This window comes from Dunckerocampus dactyliophorus, chromosome 2, assembly GCF_027744805.1.
Source record: "Dunckerocampus dactyliophorus isolate RoL2022-P2 chromosome 2, RoL_Ddac_1.1, whole genome shotgun sequence".
Classification (NCBI taxonomy): domain Eukaryota; kingdom Metazoa; phylum Chordata; class Actinopteri; order Syngnathiformes; family Syngnathidae; genus Dunckerocampus; species Dunckerocampus dactyliophorus.
In genome coordinates, this window is record NC_072820.1 from 36,425,333 (window position 1) to 36,453,028 (window position 27,696).

General features: G+C 39.0%; 3 protein-coding genes across 24 annotated transcripts in view; all 3 read left to right on the top strand.

Annotated features, from left to right (window-relative positions):
- Nucleotides 1-107: 107 nt before the first annotated feature.
- LOC129177210 (major facilitator superfamily domain-containing protein 1-like) lies at nt 108-6,862 on the top strand. 4 transcript variants are annotated; one of them, XM_054768077.1, is made up of 13 exons: nt 108-339; nt 601-701; nt 797-906; nt 991-1,046; nt 2,582-2,725; nt 2,822-2,980; nt 3,050-3,165; nt 4,048-4,148; nt 4,230-4,341; nt 4,412-4,549; nt 6,217-6,356; nt 6,428-6,539; nt 6,609-6,862. In XM_054768077.1, exons 1-13 carry the CDS (start codon nt 249-251, stop codon nt 6,696-6,698), a joined length of 1,470 nt encoding a protein of 489 aa, XP_054624052.1. In that variant the 5' UTR covers nt 108-248; the 3' UTR covers nt 6,699-6,862. The 4 variants fall into 4 exon arrangements, with proteins under 4 accessions (XP_054624052.1, XP_054624054.1, XP_054624053.1 ...); XM_054768079.1 differs by having other exon boundaries at nt 108-416; nt 6,609-6,861; XM_054768078.1 differs by having other exon boundaries at nt 108-328; nt 6,609-6,755.
- Nucleotides 6,863-7,103: 241 nt separating this feature from the next.
- LOC129177208 (actin-binding LIM protein 1-like) lies at nt 7,104-24,590 on the top strand. 9 transcript variants are annotated; one of them, XM_054768067.1, is made up of 19 exons: nt 7,104-7,200; nt 8,271-8,699; nt 13,274-13,417; nt 16,101-16,284; nt 16,368-16,477; nt 18,492-18,618; nt 18,999-19,092; nt 19,264-19,351; nt 19,438-19,496; nt 19,570-19,626; nt 21,309-21,386; nt 21,646-21,807; nt 22,191-22,220; nt 22,300-22,435; nt 22,556-22,627; nt 23,225-23,272; nt 23,722-23,780; nt 23,853-24,449; nt 24,514-24,590. In XM_054768067.1, the coding sequence occupies exons 2-18, from the start codon at nt 8,384-8,386 to the stop codon at nt 23,967-23,969; spliced, it is 1,881 nt and encodes a 626-aa protein (XP_054624042.1). In that variant the 5' UTR covers nt 7,104-7,200; nt 8,271-8,383; the 3' UTR covers nt 23,970-24,449; nt 24,514-24,590. The 9 variants fall into 9 exon arrangements, with proteins under 9 accessions (XP_054624042.1, XP_054624047.1, XP_054624049.1 ...); XM_054768069.1 differs by lacking the exon at nt 7,104-7,200 and having other exon boundaries at nt 7,827-8,699; nt 23,853-23,898; nt 23,990-24,449; XM_054768068.1 differs by lacking the exon at nt 7,104-7,200 and having other exon boundaries at nt 7,827-8,699; nt 22,300-22,420.
- A 1,888-nt stretch (nt 24,591-26,478) lies between these two features.
- si:ch73-103b11.2 (protein outspread) overlaps nt 26,479-27,696 on the top strand; it is a 52,321-nt gene continuing 51,103 nt past the window's right edge. For 7 of the 11 annotated variants that reach the window (XR_008569473.1, XM_054766683.1, XM_054766688.1 and 4 more), the window contains exon 1: nt 26,479-27,149. Coding sequence is in view for 9 of the 11 variants with exons in the window: in XM_054766683.1 (XP_054622658.1) it covers nt 27,030-27,149 (120 nt within the window). In the remaining 2 variants the exon portion in view is untranslated. The remainder of the gene's footprint in view (nt 27,150-27,696) is intronic. The other 4 variants (XR_008569475.1, XM_054766690.1, XM_054766689.1 and 1 more) reach the window with 1 other exon arrangement.

Consider the following 27,696-nt stretch of genomic DNA (forward strand, 5'->3'; position numbering starts at 1 on the left):
GATTTGTAAACATTCTGTTCCATTGTGGCAGTACATCCACATTACTGTAAGATTAGTTGTTTTTGTCCGGCAGCTGACATGTCGTCACGAGTCACGATGGTATTGTGTCCATATAAAAACAACACAAGATGATGTGAATTAAGTGTTTTAACCTCTTAGCATGGCTCTGCCGGTTATGTACGGAGTTATGAAGGCTAAGTTTGACAATTTTCTTTCAAAAACCAAACAACTGAATTGTCGGTAGTCACATGACCAGCGTTTCTTCTAGAGGCTTGTTACTGACACGTAACTCAACATTTTTAGCTAGTCTAAAAATGTGTGGGAATGGGTATGCTAATGGTAATGCTTTTTATCTATGCCACAAAATGTCATTATTTGTGTTTCTATTGTGAAGTCAACATGAACTTGAACTATCGGTAAATCAACGCTGTTAAATGCATACTGTATAACATATATGCTATATATAACAACACATATATATAACTTATATGTTGAGTTTGACTGAAAATATGCTGTATGTTGTATTTTGAAACATGCGTTAAGGAGGGATTTAGATATATATTATAGTGAAACATAAGTCACAATTGTGTCCTTTTTCAGATCACTATCGCTTTTTGGTGCTGTTCTTCAACTGTCTGTTGTCGTTTGGCTCCTACTTCTGCTTTGACATCCCCGGTGTTCTGCAGGATCAGTTTCAAGGGGTATGAGGATGTGTTAAGTTGTGGCTAAGATCATTTTAGTCACATGATAATAACCTACATATTTATACAAATAGTCCTTGTCCTCATTCTCTCAGAACCTGACATGTTCCAATACGACAGTGATCAATGGGACAGTGGATTGTGTGGTGGGCCAGGGGATGAGCCCCCGGCAGTTCAATCTTCTCTATGCTGTCTGTGCATGGACGTAAGTACACGCAGACATTGACATGTCTTGAAAGCAAAGCTGTGTGTGAACCGTAAACCTGGCTTATTATTTTTTCATCATCAGGAATGCAGTTGTGGTGATCCTAGCTGGATTTCTGATTGACAAATTGGGAAACCGCTGTAAGATGATTTCATATTGTTTTACCAATCGCATCGGGCTAAATTGGTAATTCCTAAAAACATTAAACAATGTTTCTTCAGCTGTAATTGTTTTATACAATAAGGTTCAACTAATTTGTTTCATTAATTCCGTTTTTTAGGGTAATTGACACATACGCATCATGGCAAGCCATGACGGCGGCACAGTGTAGCTCCGCACAGTCACACAGAGTCTGACGCTTTTTTTGTAACTTTATTCTGACCTGAACACATCAACAGCTGTGCAATTCCAACACCATATACAGTGTATGTTACCATATACTCCAAACAAATACGTCTCTCGTCCATTTGTCATTGCAGCGACACTTCCTCATTGTCACTAGACAGACCGCAAGATGCATTCATGAACACTCCGAACATCACAACATCTTCTTTATTATGCGTGTATGTGTGTCTCAATAAACAGAAATGCATAGGTGGATATTCTTATCACTCACTTTGTAACTCTTAATGCGGAAGTACAAATTGCTGCATTTAAGTATGCTCAGAAATCCCAGAAAATTCACTCAAAACATGTGAATTCAACTTAAATGACATGGTGTCTTTGAACGCAATCCTCGTTGCTCATAATAACACAGTTAAAGTGTGATATTCTGCTATTAAAGAAATCAGTGTTAGTTAAATAGATTTTCAGACATGTGTGGCATCTCTTAACTTGATTTAAATGTTCAGTTAATTTGGTGCTGTTAATTTATACAAATATATATACCAGTATATAATTCTGCCCTGCCAACCATCTGTCTTTCAATAAGTAAAAATGGGCATATTTCAGACATAGCCTGACATGGCGATTAATCGTGATGAATTAATTAGAAAACTGTGATTAATCTGATTACACATTTTAATCATTTGACACCCCTAATTAATCAGACAAGAAAATGGGGGGGGGGGAAAAAACGTGTAACATAACGAGAAAAGGCTGAAATGCTAATAATGTAAAAGATAATGCGCTTTGTCACCTATGAAGCATAGCTGACATTTTTTTCTTTAAATATACAATACAAGGCAAAAGTTTGGACACACCTTCTCATTCAATGCGTTTTCTTTATTTTCATGACTAGATTCTTACTGAAGTCATAAAATCTATGAATAAACGCATGTGGAATGATGTATTTAACAAAAAAGCGTGAAGTAACTCTAAATATGTCTTATATTTTAGATTCTTCAAAGTAGGTCAAAGTAGCTTTTTTGATAGCGCTGTAAACCCTTGGTGTTCTCTCAATGAGCTTCATGAGGTAGTCACCTGAAATGGTTTTCACTTCACAGGTGTGCCTTGTCAGGGTTACTTAGTGGAATTTCTTGCCTTATGAATGGCATTGGGACCATGGGGTTGTGTTGTGTGTGTCCAAACTTTTGGCCTGTACTGTATATAAGTTATTGTTTTTTAGCCTTTTTACAAAATTAAAAATATCAAAAGGCCCCCCCACATCCCTTGATCTAGGGCCTGGCGTTGCTCGTGGACAACTAGTTGGATTTCTTTTTCTATCTCTCCACAGTTGGGGCATTGCTATTCTCCTTCTTGTGTGTTTTGGGTTCCACTGTGTTTGCCCTGGGTTCCCACTTCAGTGGAACTCCTTACCTGCTGCCACTCATGCTCACAGGCCGATTTATTTTCGGATCAGGCAACGGATCGCTGGCGAGTAAGCGTGCTATATCAATGGTTTATTAAAACAACATTTCCTGTAAGCTTTTGATGAATAACTGTTGTTAAAATGTCCTGTTCCCTTCCTCTTTAGTTGTTCAGAACTGCATCACTACCATGTGGTTCAAGGGGAAGGAATTGGCCTTAGCTTTTGGGCTGACTTTAGCATTCGCTCGCTTGGGGTCCGTCCTCAACTTCTTCTTCACGCAGAGTTTTGAAGAAAGGTTTGGCATGCAGTGGACCCTCTGGTGTGGTAAGTACCCCTCTAATAAAATCGTATCATGATTAGGTTCTTTTGTCACATGACCATTGGATTTTGCAGGTGCCCTATTGTGTGTGTTGGGCTTTATGTCGGCCATCATTGTCAGCATTCTGGACAAAGTGGGAATGAAGCAGCTGGGTCTGGATGAGGCTATCCAGGAGGAGTCTCGCAAAGTGGTACAAACGCTGTTCTAAACCTGGGGCTCTGGTGGGACTGCTCAGTTCTTAGTCATCTCATTTTAATTTCATCACAGCGAGCCTGCAGCTGTTTACAGAAGAGAAGGTAGTCATAGTGTCATTCGTTGTCTGCATGACATATATATTTTTTTAATTTGTAAAAAATAAGCATGTATTTTATTGTCCCCTTCACGACCCCTTTTCACCTGCTGATATTGATATTTACACACCCCTCTTTGACCCAGAGGTGTGACAGTAAACAATAATAAGAATGAAAATAATTCATTCCTCGCAATCGGAACTGGGCTTCGATGTGTTGAAACCACGGTGTGGTTTGTGTTGCCGGCTGACGATACCACTGACGTTCACCAACTCGTTAGCTTGTAGCAGCGCCGGTACGGCCTCGTTGTTGTTACTGTTGTAAGTCGACATTTTTACCCACATTGAGGGTCACCAATTGTGGAGGTGCAATTCACAACGAGAAGGGAATCCAGTTAGGTGGCACCAATCAACTTACTCTCCACTCAACAACAAGCAACAACTCTTTAGCAACAGCTAAGTGGCTACAACAACCTCATGACCCGGAAACAGAAGTACACTTGATGAATGTCTAAACAATATGATGGGTCACCACGATGTGTTAATTCCACGACAGGAGATATGTGATGTTACACATATCGGTACCAGTAGCTATATGTGTTGATATTGGAATTGGAAATTGAGAGTTGGACAATCTTGACATATCGGATATCGGCAAAAAAGCCAATATCGGACATGCCTACAAAGAACCTATGGTATTCGGCCTGTTTGGTTTGCAGGTGGCTTTTCCAGGGTCCTATCTGTACAATGCCTCAGTGTTTCGCTCTTATGTTTTTTCTATAGAGAATTCAGGATGTAAAACTGCTGTCGCTGAGATACTGGCTGCTAGTTCTCGCCATCATGTTCTTTTACAATGGAATCTTCCCCTTTGTTGCTGATGCCAGGTAGTCACAAACACAAAAACAAAAAGCAAATTGATGTGGGAGGAGTGAAAATTCAAGCTTATACTCTTGTTTCCTGTTTAGTAAGTTCATTCAGGATAAATACACTGACTACACTCAGGAGGAGGCCGGCTACATCGCCGGGGCCGTTTACGACAGCTCACTCGTCCTCTCTGCCATCGTTGGCATTCTTATAGTAAGTTGTGACTCGATGCCATTGTAAAATTATGAACAGTACATTTAACACGATGTCTGGTGTGTTTCAGGATCACGTGGGTATGCGGGGGATTTTTGCCATGTCCTGTGCCGTCCTCGCTCTGCCCGTGTTTGCACTCCTTGCCTTCACCTTCATCCCTCCTCTTGTCTGCACCATCTGGCTTGGAGTCCTTTACCCCTGTGTTTCTGTGAGTGTGGCTTTTATGTGTTTTATGTTTATGTGTTTTATGCTGTTTCGTACTCACTGACATGCGTCTATTAATGTGTAACGAAGTTCTTACAGAGCAGGCCCCAGTTCAAAAAGGAATCATATAAGAAATGGTTGCTTTGCAAGTAGTCGTCCCTCGTTTATCACAATGAATTGGTTCCAGGCCGACTGCGATAAGTACATTTCCGCGAAGTAGGATTCAATATTAATAAATGGAACATTTTTGTAGTTAAAGCATAGAAAACCTGTTTATGACTTTCTAAATACGTTTTTTTTTACCATTATTAGAGTCCTGTAGACATGAAATAACACCCCAATAGTCACATTTACACTTGTGTTACCCCATATAGTAGACATAATAATAGAAAATAAACCATTTTAGACATAAATAAGGTAAGATAGACTCACATATTGGCATTGACAGTGTACTTCCTGGTGGCTGTTGTCTCATCAAAGTAACGTTACTGACACCTAGAGACCAGTGTAGAATACTACTCTACTGACGTTGATGGTTAAGGAGAGACTCAAGATGCACTTCACTCGCTTTATTAACAAGCAGAGAACACATATGCAGCTGCTAGCACAAAATTGCTGCTAGCACTCAGCTAACAGTCAACTCTAGTCAGCCAGCTGACGTCACACACGTCACTTCCCAGGCCCCTCTTCTTAAAGGCGCATACAACATGTGCCAGACACTGTATTACACATCATATCACGTCTTATATGCAAATATATGTATTTTTGTTAATTCGGTCATTTTCATGCTTGAAAATGCTTAATTTAAGCCATGAATACGTACAATTTGCTTAAATCCATCCGTCCATCCATTTTCTATGCCGCTAGATCGTGGAGCCTATCCCAGCTAACTTTGGGCGAGAGGCGGGATAAACCATGGACTGGTGGCCAGCCAATCACAGGGCACATATAGACAAACAAGCATTCACACTCACATTCATACCTATGGACAATTTAGAGTCTCCAATTAACCTAACATGCATGTTTTTGGAATGTGGGAGGAAACCGGAGTACCCGGAGAAAACCCACACACACACGCAAGCTCCACACAGAGATGCCCAAACGGAGATTCGAACCCACATCTTCCTGATCTCCTCTGACTGTGTGGCCAACATGCTAACAGCTAGGCCACCGTGTAGCATTTACTTAAATATGCATAGATATATTACTAATAGTAGACCATATTAAACCACGAAACAGCGATCATTAATTAATACATTTTTGAAAAATTGCAGAAGAGGCTGCACCGTGGCCTAGTGGTTAGCGTGTTGGCTGCACAGTCAGGAGATCGGAATCTCTACTTGGGCATCTCTGTGTGGAGTTTGCATGTTCTCCCTGTGCGTGCGTGGGTTTTCTCCGGGTACTCCGGTTTCCTCCCACATTCCAAAAACATGCATGTTAGGTTAATTGGAGACTCTAAATTGTCCATAGGTATGAATGTGAGTGTGAATGGTTGTTTGTCTATATGTGCCCTGTGATGGTTGGCAGGTGTAACCCGCCTCTCGCCCGAAGTCAGCTGGGACAGGCTCCAGCATACCTCCAAGTCCCTAATGAGGATTAGCTTTGAATACATGAGTTGCACTCCCAGGTAATTTTCCTTTTGTACCCGGTATAATTCACTTTATTTTGCAGGTGAGCATGTGGACGTGCATCCCTCTTGTCGTGCCTCAAGCGACCATTGGCACAGCCTGGGGCCTCGCTAGCTCCATCCACATGTTTGGGGTTGGTGTCTCCAATCTTGTTGTCGGGGGCATTTTGGGCAGTAAATCCAGGTAGGACATCACTCGGGCTGCCCTGCATTGATCCTCCGTAATGTGACATGCTATTTGCCGTTGCACTTTAGCGACACTAAGATTCCACTGTGGCGATGGCAGAGGATGATGATCTTCATGTTGGCCAACATCATCTGCTGCATCATCACCTTAGGGCTGCTCAACATTGTCGATCACAAACAGGTTACACATGCCTCACTCTCTTTCTATTTTAAATGTACACGATTTGGACTAAATGTGTGCTTTGTTTAGGGTGGGATGCTGAACACGACGACCAAAAAATCAGGACAGTCTAAGAGAGAGTCTGACAGGGAGCCACTCACACAAAGAGAGGAAGAGTGAATTAATTAAGTGATGAATTAACTTAACATGCATGTATTTGGAAGCCCGAGTTCCCGGACAAAACTATGTCACTTTATTCTCATAATATTTTGACTTTATTATTGTAATATTAAACTATTAAACAACTATTAAACTTTTGCCCAACCCAATTTTCCATAAATTGCAACATTATTTTGGTTTTGTTTGTTTTTTTCTCTTGATATAAGGACTTTACTCTCTTAATATTTCATCTTTATTCTTGTAAACTTACTGCTCTTTCTTCCATTTTTACTGTTGTTGTTTTAAATTTTCTTGTTCCGTGGTATTTTTAGAAAGTGCCAGGGGCCAATAAAGAAACAGCCACGGGCCGTAAATGCTCCCCGGACCTCACTTTGGACACCCCTGGGCTATAGCCTACAGGCTATACATACCGTATACAGTACGTTCACTGATTCATTCATTGCATTCATTGGTGCCTGCCGGGACGCTGCAATGACGTCAGCTTCTCTCTGGGCTCCCTCTGGTGAGCAGAGGCAACATTTTCCATTTTCTATGCTGCTTGTCCTCCAATGAAATGCTTTGCTCAGACGACATACATTAAGGGAAAACTTTAAAATATATTTTTTTCATTTAAAACTTGTATTGTTACATGTTTGTTTAATAGATATACCTTTTGCGTGTTAAGTTGCTGTGTGATGAGTTATATTGAGTAATGACCTCCTGCATTTTCCAATCGGCTCACAAGCTCGTGAGTATTTCGTAGCTCGTGTGAGTATTTCATAGCTTATGATTGCCTCCTGTCCTCACGGACTCGTGCGCGCCACAATATGCCATATAATTATGTGGACCCTGTGGCTTATAGTCCAGTGAGGCTTATATATGTAAAAATTTGTTTTTTCCTCCAAATTTAGTAGGTCCGACTTACACACCGGAATTTACGGTAACTTAGCAGGTTTTGAAAAATATATTTTTCTAATGATTCTGTGCCTCCCTGTAAGTCTTAGGGCAGCTGCAAGGGCAGACATGCCTCGTTGTTTGAAAACATTTGGGTTATACCTCAAAAGTGCAGAAAATCTTGCTGTTATTCTTCATACATACAACATCCATCATGCATACTGTATCACTTCATAAAGCCATTAAGGTTTATGTGCAATGTTGTACGCATGTTAACATTTTATCCTGTGCTTTTTAGTGATTACTCTCACAGTTTCAGGTTGGTGACCTTTGGAGCCAGGTTGTTGATGACCCATTTGAAATAAACATTTGCTAAACAACAGTTAACATAACAAAACCGCCAAAACAATCATAATTTATGTGTTTCAGTTGACAGTCAAAAGCTTCTTTGGTATACCTGATGTAGTTTGGTTCATGTTTTGTTGTAATCAGACCAAATCTCATGCAGAAAAAGCTACAAAATAATTCCGGGGTCTTTTCGATCATGTCATTCCCCACTGAGTGCCTAAGTAATGGGATGGCTGTGTGACCTCCTAGTAGTGACATACTTGGAAGAACATTACCTGAAAGACTTGAAAAAATCCTCTGTTCACAGTCAAGATAAACACTAAAAATACACCTACTTTAATCTGCTTACAGGACGTGTGCTGCCTGATGGACCACATGCACACACACGCACACACACGCATGGCGAGTGAGCCTTAAGAGCAACCTAATACCTAACGGCTTCATCATCTCCAGAGTTCGCTCTTATGGTTTCTCGTCTGGAGGGGCTGTGCAGCCTGGACTGTTTGTCTGAGCCCTTGGACAAGATGAACATGTCGAGCCGCCTCAGCCTCAACAGTCTGGGCAGGATCTGCGGTACCAGACACAGCAGCGACGTGGTGGTTCTGGACCGGGTCAAGAGGAAGAACTCGGTCAGGCGCATGTCGATCATCGAGGATGGGCAAATAGCTGAGATTCTCTACCTGATCCCCAAGCAGTGCATCATGGAGCAGCTGCCTCTCCTAAACCCCAATGACTATGTCCTGTGTGAGAAGCTGGCAGGCATACCTGCGGATGTGACAGGTACACATACACTGCACTTCTGTTCTTATTCTCTGTTATTTTTAGGTCAAAACAGAAAAGGTCATTCAGGTTGCAGCAAATTTAATTGATCAAAATGACCCCATAATATACTTTTTCAATCATTGCAATAAAACAATTATATGTATTTCTTAACACGCACGATTATCTTAAAACTTGCTAACAACCTTTGAAACACTTTTTTCCAGCGGGTGAGTGACAGGAAAAAAAGCTCTGACTTGTTTTTTTGCCACCTGTTGGTTTACATGTATAAATCGTTAGACCCTGAATATAGGATGATCTATCTTTTTCAGATGAAAACAATGCAGTCGTATATTCAGGTCAATACTAACTGAAGGTTTTGGCTCAGAAGAAACCAAACTTGGTGCCATGTTATGACTAGTAACTGACAAGCAAGGCCAGCTAACCCATTGCGGGTCAGTTTCAACCAAATGTACTGTTTATAAACAAATTCTTGTCAAATATATGCTGGGAATTATAAAACACACACACATGAATTAAGACTAAAAACACAGGAAAAGCATCTCATATTCATATCATATTTTGGTTATTCTGTTTGATGAATTTTTTTGTACAAAAAACATTTAATTTTCAAAGTATACTGTGCCATACTAGTGCATGCTATGTGCATGTATACAAAAACATTTGCTTTAAATTTTACTTAACATTTTACAAAAACTTTGTATTTAAAGATAAAGTTTGTGTTGTTGTTAGTTCTTAGTATCAACATTTCAGCTTCTTCTGCTTACATTTTGCCTTTTTGCTGTCATTTTTCAATTTTTTGCTTATTTTTGTTTCATTTTTTTTTCTACAATGTGCCATTGGCCAATAAAAAAAAAAAAAGCTGCGAGCCGCACTTTGGACACCCCTGGGGTTAATTATTGTAGTTGTAGTTTCCAATAGTGTAAAACTGCACCATTCTGAAATTTGTTAATAATATTTTGGTTACCTTTTTTTGCTAACTGAGGGAGTCAAAATATTAGAAACCACAGCACATATTGTTAAGTGAATACACCTCTGTCTGTCAATTAAATCACAGCATTATTATCCTTATAAAGGCTTCTTTTAAATCAGAATAATAATCATTTAGGCCCGTGGTTCCCAAACTTTCCACATTTGCGTACCCCTTGAGAGACTTGACCTGAAGCCATGTACTCCCTACTCCTGGACACTTAAAAAACATAAACCTTTTTTTATCTTCATTAACTTTAAATACTGAACATAATGAATTGGTTAATTCATTTTATTTTAATTCCGGGTCAAAATGTATATTTTGCATGGTCACCTTTTGATAAAGTTTCACATGAGCACTGATAAATAGATAAGTAATCTGCTCCTTTCTGCTCCATTCTCCTTGTGCCATGAGGCATTCAGGCACATTCGTAATTGTGACTATTAGGCACTAATTGTTTTTCATTTTTATTTACGTACCCCCAATGACAAATGCGTACCCCACTTTGGGAATCTAGGATTTAGGCAAAAGGGAGCCCCAGTAAACATGAGGTAATTAAGTTAAGTATAATTTTTTGGTGAAAGTTACCTTCTGCAGGAATTTCAAGCCATATGAATGATTTATACAGTATTCCATTCCAAATATGCAATCAGATCACTCCAAAATGTCTACAGTGTATCTGTAAAATGTATCCATTTGTGTACGTGCAAAGCTGAAGAATAAGACACATAGTTCCTTGTCAGTGGATGACGTCATGGCTCACTTGTACCCACAGTCCTCATTTAGAACACACATGCACACACACCCACACACACATGCAGGGAGACTCCTGTCCTCTGCCTATTTGGACCGCCCCTTTTATTATGAAGCAGGAGTCCAGTTTGTTCCTCTCCTCGCTGTGATCCACTGTAATGCTGGCCTCTCCAAAAGACAGAGACAACACCATGAAACAGAAAGGTAGAGACTCCCCGTGTGTGTGTGTGTGTGTGTGTGTGTGTGTGTGTGTGTGTGTGGCTCCTACATACAGTATCAGTCAAAAGTTTAGACACACTTTCCATGTTGTTGAATGAGAAGATGTATCCAAACTTTTGACATTTGCGACCATTTGTGGTGTATTGTTTCCTGTAAAAACATCAAATATTGTACTACACTGCATGTTTATCATAGCATGTTTATCATATTTCTCAATCTCTTATTGCCTCATGGAAGTAACATTTTCCATGTGTGATTTAGAGATGTTGTCATATGTAGCTAGACTACTTAAATACAGTTTAGGTTCTTTTCCAATAAAAAAAGGGAGCCATTTCTAAGAATATGGACTACTAAACATAGAATATTTCCCTCTATTCCCCAAAAAGTTTAATGATATGTATGCAATTTAGCAACGTTTACGGAAATAAGGGGGAAAAGAGGGGGAAAGGCAGTTTATCATTTATCTGCTCCCAAATGTATCATCTTTAACCTCCGTGTGTCCTCCCAGAAATGTTTTGAACTGACAAGAGGACAGAAAATCCAGGAAATGACCAACACAAAAGGAGAGATACAAACCATACTTGCCAAGTGTGTAAAAGTGCAATCTCAGCTGTTAGAGTTAAACATAGAGCAACAATGTGAGTTTTGCAATGAAAATATGCCTTCCACTTCCATTATTCCATTCCCTGAGAGCGGGAAGGCATGCATAAATATTCTTTTGTGACTTAGCTGCTTAGTCAAAGTATGGCTACTTTCACTCCCAGTGATAAGTGGGGGGAAAATGCTCTCATTCCTCTAAAAGTACCTCCTCCTTCCACATGCCTTCCCGATACATTCCACAAGAGTTTTCTTCTTCACTCCCATCTTGCCTCACAATGACACCACCATCATTTTGGTAAATGTGACTCACAAGAGTCAAATATCCTCCCTTCCTTCTTTGTAAAAAGAATCCTTATGACCTTTCCTTTCTTCGAAATACTTGATATAGATTCTCCCAGACTGAAGTTCTCATGCATACACATGCACGATGAAGCGCTCATCTCAAGTTTCTGTCCATTTGCTGTCTTTCTAAATTCAACATTTGCTAATACTGTACTTGACAGCAGATCAGCTACATGATCTGGAAAGACCGGTAACCTTACATAAGTTATTATTTCGTCTCTATGCAGAAGTGTGTCCCATATTTTCTTAAGCACACTGTAAACCGGAAAACAAATACAACCTCAAATGAACTACTGTTGAGAGCACATAAAACAGGTATATTAGACAACCAAGAATATAGAATGACCCCTCTAAAACTATTTTCTAAAACAAAATATTTCCTTTTTCAAAATAATGTTTTCCGTATCAGTGAATTCATATTTCATTCTTTTCTTTAATCATATTTCTTAGCTGCCTGACTGGTTTATAATGACTCTGCTTCATTGATCACCATTATCTTAAAATTGGCAGCATAACTCCTCAGTTTTTGTTTTGTTTTTGTGTCGCGGCTGCAGCTCACAAGGTCACGGGTGTGTGAGAATGACAGGACCAAAAGCTCTGACTCACTTGATGAGAAGTCATCGGCACCACCTGTTGGCTTGCATCTATAAAAGTATAAACCCAAATATAAGACGACTCGTGTTAGTCAGACTGTGTTTGTGGGAAAGTACATTCTTATATACGGGTCAATACAGTAATAAACATAATATTTTAGTCATAGCTCTATAGTAATTTACTGCAATGGTTTCTTGAACAAATAACATATTTAAAACTTATTTTTTTTAGTTGAGTGTGATCAGCCATGAGCTTGCCTAAAAATATCCGTGTATGACTTTTGAACAATTGAATATGTTGCTACTTGCACATTTATCTAGATCTGCGCCAAAATGTATTGTGTTTCTGTGCAATCTTGCTTAGAAGCCAACTGTGTTGAAAGCATGAGGTAATGTTCATAAAGACAATGACCATGGCCTCTCTTCAAGGATGTCTGCTAACAGTTCAGTCAACCTTTGGAAAGAATTGTCTCGTAATCTTGTTTGTTTCTTCACACATGCCTGTTACCATGGTGACAAATCTCCCCTGTCGCGGGGCAGATTTGGGGCCACATGCCGATGGTGCGTGTCTCAATTTTATTAGCTTTCACGAGGCTGAGTCGTGCCGAGAGTTTAGTAAAAGCTGAGGTGTCCAGCAGGGAGAAAATGACTGCTAACATAAAGCTTGTGTTGTGTTGATATCACACAGGAGAAAGTAGTACCTTTAAAAAGTGGTCCACGCACACACAGTGGGAGACGTTGTCAATGTGTCACATTCTTTCCCCGCGTCTCCTCTGCCAATCGCAGGCCGGACATTTTCAGTGGCTTGTGATTAGATTGTGCTGGCATCCTCTCTTCCTGGCTTCCAGTGAGCATGACAGAGATAGAAGACGAATGGGGGCCCCTTGAACCACGTGCGGCAATGTGACATAGCATTTGCCTCCCAGGGGTCAAGGCCCTTGACCTGTAGCGAGTCGCTAAGTCTCTGCTGGAAACGCATATCACGCTCTGGAATATCCATCAGTCTCTTTTTTACGCATAACTGTGGTCTCATCAGTTTTCTAATGACGTGCTGATGACAAAGAAATGATTGATAACTATTCTACCCCCCACCGCAGTGCTGCACGCTCGGAACGACCTTCACCCTCAACCACCTGCAGCCAAGAAGGTCATCAGATGCGTTAAATGTGGGGAGGTCTGCAAAGGGGAGGTGCTGCGAGTCCAGTCAAGTCACTTCCACATCAGATGCTTCACCTGCAAGGGTCAGTATACCATTCATATAGTGCTATACTTACATACTATACAGTCATGGAAAAAATGATTAGACCAGCCTTGTTTCTTCAGTTTCTTGATCCATTGTAATGCCTGGTACAAATAAAGGTACATTTGTTAGGACAAATATAATGATGATAACAAATATAGCTCATAAAAGTTTAATTTAAGAGCTGATATCTAGCAACTTCCATGCTTTTCTTGATAATAACCAAAATCACTTAAGTTCTTACATGAATAGCTATAGCATTGTACTGCCAAAAAATGTAATTCTTATGAGCTATTTTTGTTGTCATTGTTATATTTGCCCAAACAAAGGTACCTTTAGTTGCATCAAGCATGAAAATGAACAACAAACTGAAGAAACAAGGGTGGTCTAATAATTTTTTCCATGACTGTATATGAATCCTTGTGAGCAGGTGGAAATAGTTAGCTGAATACTGTATTGACACCAATACAGTAATCCCTCGTTTATTACAGCTAGTTGGTTCGAGGCCCGGCCGTAATCAGTGAATTTCCGCAAAGTAGGATTCCTTCTTTATAAATTAAATATTTTCATACTTAGAGCTTAGAAAACCTGTTTACAACTTTCTAAATATGTTTTTGAACATTATTAGAGCCCTATACACGTACACTATACACTACAGTCACCTTTACACTTATATTACCCAATATAGTAGACATAACAAAAGTAAATAAGCCATTTAAGACACCATTTATGCTCGCGTGTGTTACAAGTGTGTTCTCTAAGAGAACTGAGAGAGAGGCAGACAGGACGTCGGGGGTTTAGAGCTGAGTTTCAGCTTTGCATGGGTAACCGCCACAAAAGTAGCCCGTGTTTTTATTAGGGATTATTGTGTCTGTTGCGAGATAATTCAAACCTGCATAAAAGCCTGTTGTTCTGACGATCATGTCTGCTCATTGTGTGTCTCACCAATGATTGCAGTAACACTACTGGCACCTAGTGACCCATGTAGAATACAACATTTAATCATCATCTTTGAATGCGTCTTTTGAATGCTTTTTATTTATATTTTAGTTCATTAAGCCATTTTTAAACTTGTAAATGCTTAACTTAGGCAAAAAATATTTACTTACATATGCATATTTTTTTACTAACAATAGGTCGTATTCAACCACGAAACAGCATGATTTATTCATTAATATATTTTCAAAAAAACATGATAGAGTGAATTTGCGAATTTCGAACCGCGGTTTGGCGAGGGACCACTGTATACTGTATAATATAAGACAACACGTCTTTTTGAAAACTGTCTCCAAGTCACTGGTGTGTGTGTGTGTGTGTGAGTGACAGAAAGGAAAGGTTTGACTTGTTTGGGACCACCTTTTGGTTTGCATGTACAAAGCTCTAGACCTTGAATATAGGACAACAAGACTTTCAGAAAAAATACTGTTCTGTATTTTCTCGGCTATATAGCGGCCATTCTAGCTTTATAATGGCAGGAGGGATGATATTACTGCAATTAATTTGATGCTGTAGGGCTCCCCCAGCAGTGTTGAAGTGTAATTTATTGTCTAGTAAATACTAAAGGACAGCGATAAATGTACATGAATCAAGCAGCAACCATTTTTCTAATTTATTTTAATAAATATATATTTAATATGTTTTACTATTTTGTCATTATTAAAATTAACAATAATAAAATTAATAATACTTATTATTATTATCATTATTCAAATAATGAAAATTAAGCTGATGAATGAACATGCACAACCAACTGTAATAATAATAATAATGATAATTTCTTTGAAAGTAACATACACAAATTTGGTGAATAACACATTAAGAGATGCGTCCAGGCTGGTCCACCAATATTATAGATCACTAGAGTAGGTGAGCAATGACTTTTATCATATACCCCTTTTTAAGAGCTTGTGCATCATCCTAATTGTTTCTGAAGCTGTTATTTATTGAGGCTATTAGGGTTACTTGGGCTGTTATTTAGAGCAACATATTGTGGTTTTAAATTGAACATGCACTGCTGCCATTCTATTAATTGGAAAAAATATCCCGCTCTTCGATGGGCTCTTGCGGTTGCCAGACAACCATGCACAAGAGTTACTGCTTCATGGGACTCATGTTTACCCAGCAGGCCATTGTCCTCACCTAATTGACCCTGACAGGCTTCTCGTGTTGTTGCCCTTATGCTGTTTTCCGCTGTGTTTACCTCACAGGATAAAAACAATAAAAATGTACTTTCAGAGAAGAGAATGCCTCATGAATGCTCACAGAATTGTAATCAACAATGAGAAAAGGCTGCAGTTCAAATTGTTTGCCTTTGTAGTGACTAAATTAGGGTAAAAATCAATCAAAGGGAGAATTAGCAAATAATAAATGCACCAAATATGTCTTTAGTTCTTATTTTAATAATTGAACAGTATCTCTCTAAATGTTAGCAAACAATAGTTACACACATGCTGAGTGACTCTATGGACAGAAATAAACCAGCATAAAACTGTCCTTGGCATTTGGATGCTTTCAGCAGAGGTGCAACTGTGACGGAACTGCGTTTGGCGCTATCACATAACACTGCGTGCGCTTTGTGTTCAAGCGAGGTGAAACATACTGATATTCAAACCTTTTTGCAGAATTAAAGACTTTCTTGGCGATCCCTCTTCCTTTGTTGCATCACTCCTTGTCTGTTTGTGCAGTATGTGGCTGCGATTTGGCTCGCTCTGGCTTCTTCTTGAAGAACGGAGACTCCCTCTGTCCGCTGGACTACCAGAGGCTCCATGGCACCCTCTGCAACAGCTGCGGGGGATTTGTGGAGGGAGAGGTGATCTCCGTCTTGGGCAAGACCTACCACCCGGCTTGCTTTGTGTGCACTATTTGCAAGTAAAAAAAAGACTCACAAAACACACAAAAATACATACATACACAAGTTATCCAAGCTAACATTGGGTAATTTCTCCATATAGGAAACCATTTCCAGCTGGTGATTGCGTCACCTTTAGTGGGAAAGATTGCATCTGTCAACGATGTGTTAGCCCGTTGTCTCCTCCACCTACTGGCATCAGATATTCAAACAGTAAGTGCATTTAAGTTCATTTTCTGTCTCAAAAAGTTCTCATATGAACCAGGAGGGTGCGGTCATTTGGTTATTACCATACTGTACGGTAATCCCTCATTTATCACAGTTAATTGGTTCAAGACCCACTCGTGATAAGTGAATTTTCGTGGGGGAGGATTTGTTATGTATAAATCGAATATTTTTGTAGTTTCTGGGTTCGAATCGCCGCTTGGGCAGCTCTATGTCGAGTTTGCATGTTCTCCCCGTGCGTGTGTGGGTTTTCTCCGGGTACTCCGGTTTCCTCCCACATTCCAAAAACATGCATGTTAGTTTAATTGGAGACTCTAAATTGTCCATAGGTATGAATGTGAGTGTGAATGATTGTTTGTCTATATGTGCCCTGCCATTGGCTGGCGACCAGTAGAGGTTCTACCCTGCATCTCACCCGAAGTCAGCTGGGATAGGCTCCAGCATACGCCCAAGACCCTAGTGAGGATAAGCAGCATAGAAAATGATTTTTTTTAAATTAGAGCATAGAAACATTTTAAACACTTTAACATTATTAGAGCTCACCTACTCACCTTTACCCTTGTATTACCCAATATAGTTGACATAATAAGAGAAAATAAGACATACAGTATTAGACATAAATAACACATAATATTGACTCATGCATTAGAATTGGGACAGTTCCTTGTTGTTCTTTTTATTACTTCGTGCTCTGGACAGTACTTCATGTGGTGGCTATTGTCTCATCAGTGTAAGATTACTGACGCCTTGTAACTACTGTAGAATACTACCTATTATCACATTTTTAATGCGTCTTCTGGCATAAAAATAGCCATTTTTATGCTTGAAAAAGCTAGATTTAGGCAAAAAATATGCAACATTTGCATTAATATGCAGATTCTTTTTTACTGATAATAGGCTGTATTCAACCACGAAACAGCGATTGTTTATTAATTAATATATTTTTCAACAGCAGTGATGGAGTGAAGCTGCAAAATTGGAAACGCGGAGTGGCGAGGATTTACTGTATTGTCAATTTTGAGCATGAGTTGCCATTTAGAGGACAATTGATGGTAAAGCGTTAAAGGCATTGCTCACAAGTGATGCTGTTGCAAGTGATGGTAACAAATGTTTCCCATCTGTCATCTGCATAATTAAAAATCCCAGATTCAGGCAGAAAAATAGGTGATTACACATGACCTACATCCACCGTTATATACAGGGATACCCTCATATACAGAGATTGTATTTATGCACAGGAACATTTTGTAACATTGCTTAAAGGACTTTGTATTATCACATAAATTTTATATAATTGCAAAATAAACTGATACTTGTACCTCAGTCTGTATCAGAGGGATTATGGAGTGATACCAACACCAGCTGCTCTTTTTTTTCATTATTTTGTTCATGTTCTGCTTAGATTGAAATTGACGTCCACATCTGGCATCATCTTTTTTTTTTTCCTGGAACACAAACCTAATGAGATTTTTGCATAAAGTTAAACCCACTTGAGTATACTTAATTTGTTTTTTGCATGCTCGTGATCATCTCTGAATGAGCTATAGGAAAAGTCATGCTGTCTGGGTTTTGTCAGAACGGCAGACTTAACTAACCCTCTGTTGCACACACCCATGCTCAAAGCTAGGCAATGTGTCAAAATAGTGACTTAGCACAGGCTGACCTCGACTTGACTTTGACTCACTTGGAACTGTACATACAACAGGGATCAAGCCAGGTCTTGGGATTAAGAGGGGAATTCTGCAGGACTGAATGGGACAAGGAAAGGTCACTTTTACTTTGCAGATTTGCTCATGAATATTTACTTGAATTCTTGGTGCTGAGGGTTCAAGGGTGTTTAACTTGCAATCACAGTTCCTGTTGTTATGTTTACTTCTTCTTAACTGATTTAGTGTTTGTAGTCCAAATGCATTCTATTATATTCAAAAGTACATGATAGCCATGTTACACATGTCGCATCACACAGTAGCATACAACATAACGGCTTTATGTTTATTTTTAGACTGCAATGGCTGTGGCCGAGACATCAAGAATGGCCAGGCTTTGTTAGCTTTGGGGAGCCAATGGCACCTTGGCTGCTTCAAGTGCAACATCTGCAGAAGAATGCTCAATGGAGAATACATCAGCAAGTAAATACAATGATACGTCTCTTGTATACCCCTTTTTAACGATTATACTGATATTAATAAAAAGACATGCAACAGTTTCGTATTGACCAGAATGTAAGACTTTGTTTTTTCCCCTGGAAAAAGTCTGAAAAAATCTCTCCTAGCTTGTCAGAGCTTTCCTTCCTGTCACTCACACACACCAGTGACTCACTGGAAAACTCCAAGGTTGAGCGACTTAGCAAATAACAGGAGGATATAGGGTTGTCTGATACTAAGTACAACCATATAAAATATCATAAACAACCGGAGGATCTGTAGTGTAATATATTGTTATTTGTCTTGTTATTTATAATATTATAATACTGTATATCTCTAGTCATGCTGAATGTTGCACTTTTTAGGGATGGTGTCCCATATTGTGAGCGGGACTACCAGCTTCAATTTGGCGTGCAGTGTGACGCATGTCAGAAGTTTATATTGGGCAAAGTCCTTGAGGTGAGATAAGAGAAATGTATCTTGCAATACATTTAAGGATATGCATGCATTGATGAACATCAGCAGTGATTTCAGATGATGATTATCATTCTTAATTGGCCACAAAGGGCCTGTGTTGCTGTGCATATTTGTGTAGTGTATTGTGTAGGATTATTCTTTCTGTTTCTCAAGGCAGGGGACAAACGCTATCACCCAGAATGTGCAAGATGCAGCCGATGTGATAAAACATTCACAGAAGGAGAAGAAATGTATCTGCAAGGTCAGTGTGTGGATTTGGGCTGATGTGAACACATACTGTAAATGCCACACTTTTTTCAATGAAGTTAATCAAATTATTTTTTACAGGATCAACAGTGTGGCACCCGGACTGCAGAGAAAGCAGCAGAAACAATGACAGTTACAGGGTGAGGGATTACGAAATGAAGCTTCGTAAACATACAGTGCTGTGCTGACGCAGTCTGATCTACTTCTTCTTAGGTTAGAAGAGCCAAAACACCTTGTCTTGACTTCTTTTACCCCCCAAGTGAACTTAAGGTTAATGTTGTACCACAAGCAGCTATGTGGTTTGATGTTTCAGAGTGTGCCGTGTGTAATCTCACAGTTTGAGATCAAGCAGCATTGTCATCTTAATACTTTGCTTGCCATTTGCTAATTAATGAACAGCAGCAACCTCTTGATCAAATGCAATGAGTAATAATTTTTTGCAATGAGTAATCGTTTGCATGGTAGGCACATAAGAGTGTATAGAAGTACAGGGGTGTCCAAAGTGCAGCCTGAGGGCCACCTGCGCCCTGCAGCTGTTTTGTTTTTTTTTCTTGGCTCTCAGCACATTCTAAAAATATAATTCAATAAGGAAAAAAAAACAGCAAAAATAAAAAAAAACAGCAGTAATTTTACAAGAAGGCTTTCTCCGAGTACTTTGGCCTCTTCCCACATTCCAAAAACATGCATGTTAGGTTAATTGGCGACTCTAAATGAATGAATATATGAATGTGAGTGTTAATGGTTGTTTGTCTATATGTGTCCTGTGATTGGCTGGCGACCAGTCCAGGGTGTACCATGCCTCTCGCCCGAAGTCAGCTGGGATAGGCTCCAGCAAAAGAAAAAAAGAGACAAAAAGTCGTTATTTTTCAAGAATAAAGTGGTAATATGAGGAAAAATAACGTAATCGTATTAGCATCAAGTTAGGATTTCTATAGTTATATAGTAAAAGTTATAAAGTTATCATGCTTTTTTTTAAGTCATAATATGAGAAACAAGGAAAACAAATAAAGTTGTAATTTTTGGAAAATTAAGTTGCGTAAAAAGTTATAATGTTACAAGAATAATGTTCAAATATTATGGGAATAAAGTCATAACTAAAAGAAGAAAATTCACAAGAACAATGTTTAAATAGTTGAAAAAATGGAAAAAACAGCTGTAATTTTACGAGAATAAAGTTAAAATATTAAGACAAAAAAGTCGTATTCTAATGAGAAAAAAGTCACAATTTTATGAGAATAAACTCAAGGAAAGCCATCTAATGAGATCCCATACAAGATGATTCTGTCTACATAAGTATGCCCCCAGTTTGCTACAACCACATAATGCTAATTAAATTCCTCTTTTATCTTTGTAAGGACGTGATTTTGGATGCAGCTCTTGTTTTGAATCTCATTAGATTGTGCCATTGTCCCAATGTATAAACACTGTTTCCAAAGTGCTGCACAAACTAGTAAAACCATTAATAAGAAGAAGTAATACTACAAATTACTACAGTATCTAATCTAATAAGTCAAATAAAAACAAAAACATTTAAGACATTACAATATTTAAAACAAAATGTAAAACAATAAAAGCAGTAAATACAAGAAAGAGGTAAAAACAAAAACAAAAACTAGGATAATAAAACCAATGAAAACTAAAAAAGAATAAAAGACACAGAGGACCACACAACTCACGGCGAGTTAAAAGCCAGAAAATAAAAGTGGCTTTAAGACGAGACTTAAATGTAGTGTCTGCGTATCACATTGCAGTATGCTTGGCTGTGATCAGAATTAAATGGGTTATTTACTGGAATTGTAGCTTTGTGCACATGTTTTCATGCACGTGATGAGCACATAGCTGTATGAGGACCTCATTGTTATGTGCAATGAAAAGGCTTAGGAAAAATATGCTGTTAATCAGCGGAGATACAGTATTTCATTAAAAATAATGAAGCTTTTTTTCTTCCTCAGTCGACTCTGTCTTCATCTGAAAGCTCCTGCTCCAGACCAGGCTCATGTACACCTGGAACTCCTGGTCGCACTATCAGTGTAAGTCACATGACTTTGTTTCAATTGGCAATATATCAACTGATGTACTTTGTGTCGTGGAATGAGCTTTCACCCACCTACACTCCCAGGACCACCCTGATATTGTGGGATTAAAGTACCATTCCTCCAAGAAGTACCATGCAGCCTTTGACCTTTCACTTGACTTAACCCATCATTTCTGCTCCCTTCTCAACCCTCCAATGTCCTTATCCTGTCCATCCCTCTCTCTGCCCCCTACCCCTTACTGTCCCACTCCCAGGCTAAAGTAGATGATGAGATCATTGATTACAGAGACTTAGCAGCAATTCCCAGAGTCAAGGCTATTTATGACATAGAGCATCCTGATATGATGTCCTATAAGAGTGACAACAACAGCTCGGACAGCAAAGGCAATACACAGGGCAGACAAAGCCCTGCAGAGGTAACGTTGTTCAACGCAGAAGTCATTCTGTGGCTCAAATGTAGCTCTCTTTGACCACTTGATCATTTATTAACAAGCACATTGCACGGCACAGCAGCAACAAAAACAATGTTGCAATAGTGGTAAGCAGCTAACCGCTCAGTTCATTGTAAACAACTGTACAGCATGTGCAACACATTTTAAAGCGCATACAGAGGTAGATACACATTCTCAATGCTGACCATTCATGATACTACTCTCATTTTGTGGCGTCAACAAATACATCAGGAGGTTGTTTTCAGCCACAGCCGTTAATGACATTGTTTTTAATTGGTTAGTTAATTAGAAGATGTTCTAACTTGCGATCATGTTACTAATATTAAGTGTTTGCCTTTTTCTTCTAGTCTCCGGCAAATGTATCAGAGACCACAGAGGTGAATATATTTCTAGTTGCCAGCCTGTTCAAACAACAACCTGTCCTAATCTTCCATATGTGTCCTTTTGTTTGTCAAGGAGAGCTTTGAGTTGAGAAAAAGCATTCCCAAGTCAGCAAGCCACGGATCTTTCGGTGTTCAGTCGTACAGTCGTCATAGCTACACGCCCACCAGATCGCCACAGCACTTTCACCGGCCCGGTAATAAGAGCCAAGGTTCTTGCACACCTTTTTGCCCCCTCGTCTCACATGTGGCTCACCTTTTCTCTACCTCACCATCTTCTCTTCTCAATTCTCCACTCCCTCTCTTCACTTCTATCCTGGAATAATAAATAGGACCTTTATTTTGTGCCAACGACACCTTGCCCTTTCCCTTTTCCCATCACTGCTTACTCCCTGATAACAAAGGTAAGGCCACAAGCCTCTGCTGTCCCCTTTTTTCACCTCTTTCTACTTCAAGGTTTCCCAAACTGAGGTTCAAGACCCAACATGGGTCATCAATAACCATTATATGAAAATTAGCATCATAACATTTCCTCTAGTTTGCATGTATAAGTCTCTGTACCCCCGTCTTTTTGAGACTTTTTTTAAGGCCAAAAATACTGTCTTGTAACCAGCTCAATATGGTATGTTGATGTTATGGCAATCTATGGTCCATTTTAAATGAAATTTGAGGCCCAGGAGGAAGCAGATTTCAAATTTGGGTCTGGAAAAAGTTTGGGAAACATTGTTCTAGAATCTGCAATTTCATGCTTTTAGCTATTGCACACAAAGATGGTTTCAATTTTAAAACAGAAGGTAAATAAGGCCTTTGAAAGAAATGACCTGGGAACACCTGATGCCATCTAGTGGTCAATAATATTTATTTTATTTTTATTTTTATTTTTATTTTTATTTTTATTTTTATTTTTATTTTTATTTTTATTTTTATTTTCATTTTTATTTTTATTTTTATTTTTATTTTTATTTTTATTTTCCTTATTCCACATTATTTTCTGTCTGCAGACCAAGGTTTCAACATGTACAAAAGGCCTCCAATTTACAAACAGCAAGGTACTTTTCATCTTCTTTCTTTTGTATTCCAAATAATAATCTATTTTAATAACAATTTGACATAATCCTGCATCATTATTTGTATTTTTCTTGTATGAAGTCATATGATTTCATTGCCGGCAATGAATCATCACCACCTTTGACCCTCACGTTGCTGACCGTCTTATGAACTCTTGTAAAGCTTTCCAGGCTCTATGCCTAGGTGACAGTGAAGAAATGTATCTTGGACTTTGGTTGCAGTTTAAAACCATTTCTATTTTAAATGCACATCATTTTATTTATTTATGAGAGTCATGTCAGGTAACTTTGCTCACCTGAGTTGAAGATTAAAGAGACAGAGCAAATAGAAAACATCAATAATACATACTCATTTTGTACTGAGTGGTGCAAAGAGTGACTCTGCAAATGTAATTCTGAGTTAATCTATCTGCCATTTCACTTTGACACAGATCCAAATTCCTCCCAAACATCCTCTTTGCCTGGATATGGCTGCAATGGCCTCAATCCGGTAAGCGAACATCCTCTATAGGCTTTGATTTACATGACTTACATAATTACATTACCTTTTGCTCGTGTTCAGCCACAATCAAATGATTTCCTTCTAAGCAGCGGTGACACATTAAGAGGTAAGCATAGAAATGCCTCTATTTCGATTTCAAATATATTTTTTTCAGGTAACCACCTTGCAAATAAGTGATTTTAATATCTTTTTTTTAGATTTCAAGGTACGTACGTGAGAGGATCAGTGCTCCATTAAGTATTAATGCGACCAACTCAACAACCTAGCAACCTAGCATATATTTAACCTCACATTCTACACTATTAATTACTATGTTGCTTGTGCAAAGGTAGCATTAACCATGTTGAGACATTTTATTGCTTGCTTTTTGTGTGTAGCTGCTCTATAACAGCCCGCATTTATTTGCACGAATGGACAGAGGCGTGTCAATGCCTAATTTGCTGGAGCCAAAAGCAAGTATTTCATTCTCCCTCTAAACTGTGTGCTTGTCTTGTGCAAATACTAACCACGCATGCATTTATATATATATGGTCAATGTTTGGACTTTAACACAGTACTGTATTTTGTTTTGTCAAGGTGTATCCATATGAGGTGCTCACGGTTACCAACAGGGGGCGTGTGAAGCTTCCCAGAGAGGTTGACAGAACAAGACTTGAGGTAAATGAAGTCATTTGTAAAATATACAGTATGTTTAATGCTTATTTCTGTGATGTAATTTCAGCGTCACCTGTCTCCTGGTTCCTTCTTTGAAATCTTTGGCATGGCAATACAAGAATTTGACAGACTTCCCCTTTGGAAACGAAACGACATGAAGAAAAAGGCTAATCTCTTCTAAATGCATGTTTTTTAATCATTATTTTTATGTATTTATTTATTTACGTTCTGCCCAAAAAATGTATATATTTTTTGTGGCTAAAAAGCAAACCCAATACAGTGGTTACAACCTATTTGAATGAATTACAATGGACATCTCGACTGGCAATTAGCAACGGCCTTTTCCTTTTCCTGTTCATATAGCAGCACATATTAAGTTCATATTGGGTAATTTAGCTCAATTCCATTCATACACATTTATTGTGGTGATAGAGATAGTGTTATGCTTTTCCATCTTACTGAGGGGGGCGCCAGAGCAACAAAAAGCAAATCGCATGTTTTAGGCTGTGCCCTCGGGTACTGCATGAGGATTCCAAGGATTTTATCATCTGAGCTAAAAGCTGAATTATAGAAATGTTTATTGCTCATTAAATGTTATGTTAAAGCAATCTGAGATGTCAAAGTGCAATGCTTAAACTCTCCATCACTAATGCCTCAGTTTGTACTTGCCTTCAGAAAAGTTTGAAGCAAAAACGTTAGAGGGTGTTTGTACTTGCCTTCAGAAAAGTTTGAAGCAAAAACGTTAGAGGGTGTTTAGTTGGTGATAGCTTTTCTAAAATTGTTTGTGAATAAATGATGGCCACTATATTCGAAGCAAAGCGAAGAAACTAGGATATAATTTATAATAGCTTACGTAATAGTGTATTAGTAAAAGACTTTTATGAATATGCAAAAACAATGCTTTATGTCTCACATTAACCCCAAGGGCCATAAATAAAAAACAGTTGAGCTAGTAAGTGGATATTCATGTTTATGTATTTTCCACCCTATTTTGTGTGTTTCTATAATCATTTTTGTCCAACTTTTCTGAAGATCAATTCTTAAAATGAAAATTATGACATTTTTTACCTTCATGTGGACCCAAAAAGCTTATGATAACAGATATTCCGATCTGCTTATCTGTACTGTGCAGATATCTTCACAATCTATTATCCGGTCTGCAGATTATTTGACTAAACTTCTATTACACTCACTATATGGGACTGTAGAAAGTACATCTTGCGGTAAGTCTGGGATTGCAATGGGGGGATCTTCTACATCCGTTTTTACCAGCCCTTATTGAGTCAAGGCACATATTTTACATTAGAAAACATAACAAAAATGTCACAAAAAGTATTCCGTATATGCTGAATTAATGGTATTCCGTACATGCTGAATTAATGATGATCTCGTCTCAATTTATTCACAAATGTAGTAACTCTGTGTTAAATCTGGACCTGGTTTGTTAAACACAGACATTATTTGTAGTAAATAAATAATTTTTTTAACCAATTAAGTGGAACTGGATAATTTCCCACAACACACAGCACAGTAGTTGGGAATCACTGTTCTATATAACACAAATGCGCTGCTGTTTTTAGGAGTCTGCTAGAAAAACGCTTGTCAAAGATGCTCGCCAAATACATTTTCTGCTGTTTTTGAGAATCTGCTGCAAAAAGATAGATAACTGAGGCCTGTTTTTGGTCGTCTCATCCCTTGTATGAAGTCGTGTTTTTAATATTTGTCAGGAAAATGCTGTAATGACACTGGCAACAGTTAAACAATTTTTTTGACACACTGTCTCCTGTTAATGTTTAGTTGAAAACATTGTCATATGCAAAAGAACTGATCAGCTAAAGCAATGATGATAGTATGCTGAACAAACGCAAAGGATGACAAATATTGTCACAGTCTGACGTGGAAATTACTTTATTTTGTTATCACTAGCTCTTTAAAGCCCACCTAACCTGAGGAGAGTGGGGTACTTTACTGTTTTCCTATTGGTCAATAACAGACCTCCCTTCGGTGGTCGACTCAGCACTGCTTCTGATTGGAGAATATTGCCGCCAGTCACACACACTACACACTCAGCTTCTCCCCTTCTCTGTATCGACTGGATGTCCGACCAAAGGCAGCATTTTTGGCGAAAACATCCAACTCAAGCTGCGTAACACCAATGGAGATAACTGTGTGACAGCCGTGTTGATCAGTGGTGGTGCATTTAGGATAATGTTGGATAACTTCCGACCCTGAGACGAAGGCGTACGAATGCGCGACCACTCGTTAAGATAAGAGGCGGAGGAGGAGGAGGACTCCCTCGGTAAGTTGGCGTCGTTCCCCCCACGATGGAGGCTGACGGGACCCTTAGCAGCGAGCTAGACGACCGCTGTGCCACCAGCGTCATGTCGACGCCTCTTTGAGCAATTAAGTCAAAAAAATTGAGCACATCTGCGCTTGTCGACAACTTAAGAGAGAGAAAAGTTAGCATACAATATGGCCATAACAGATATGACCTGAAGGGCTCATGAACCTGGAGTTCTAGAAAGTTCTATTTCTGCCTAAAAAAACCCTACATTTCATCAAGTGTCGCCTTCTCTGAGCAACATGTCATTCAAAGAGAACCCCTGTCGGAAATTCCAAGCCAACATTTTCAACAAGAGCAAATGTCAGAACTGTTTTAAGCCCCGAGAGTCGCACCTGCTCAACGACGAAGACCTCAACCAGGTGAGTGCCTCCCTCCATGTTGTGTGGTGTAACATTAACACAAATTTATCATCAGCCTACAAGTGCAAAGGTTTGTTTCATTCAATTAGTCTCCAGCCCAGGGGCCCTTATTGGCCTTAATTTCATGCTGAAATAGGCCTCCAACGAACCCATAGCCACTGTCGCCCTGCTTTTATAGGTGAATTGGGTCAAAATCATGCAAAACAACCCTCCTCAACTGGGCAGACTGTCCAAACTCTTATCTGAATAGGATATTTCCTAATCACATTATGTTCCATTTGTTGATTAATAGCAAATGGTTATACAGTATTCAGTTCCAGCTGGCCCTGGAAAACTGCACATTTTCTTTCCTCATCATTATGGAAAATACTTTGTCTTCAACACCGGCTGTCAACCTACAAAGTTTGCAAAGTTTTCCAACACTGAAGGCCGCCCATGGGTTTCATTCTGTGCACGTTTTTTGCTCAATGGAACCTCTGTGTTCCATTTTGGGAACCTTGTCAACATCCAATTGTTTATATTTCCTCAATTTTCCCATAAGGAACAC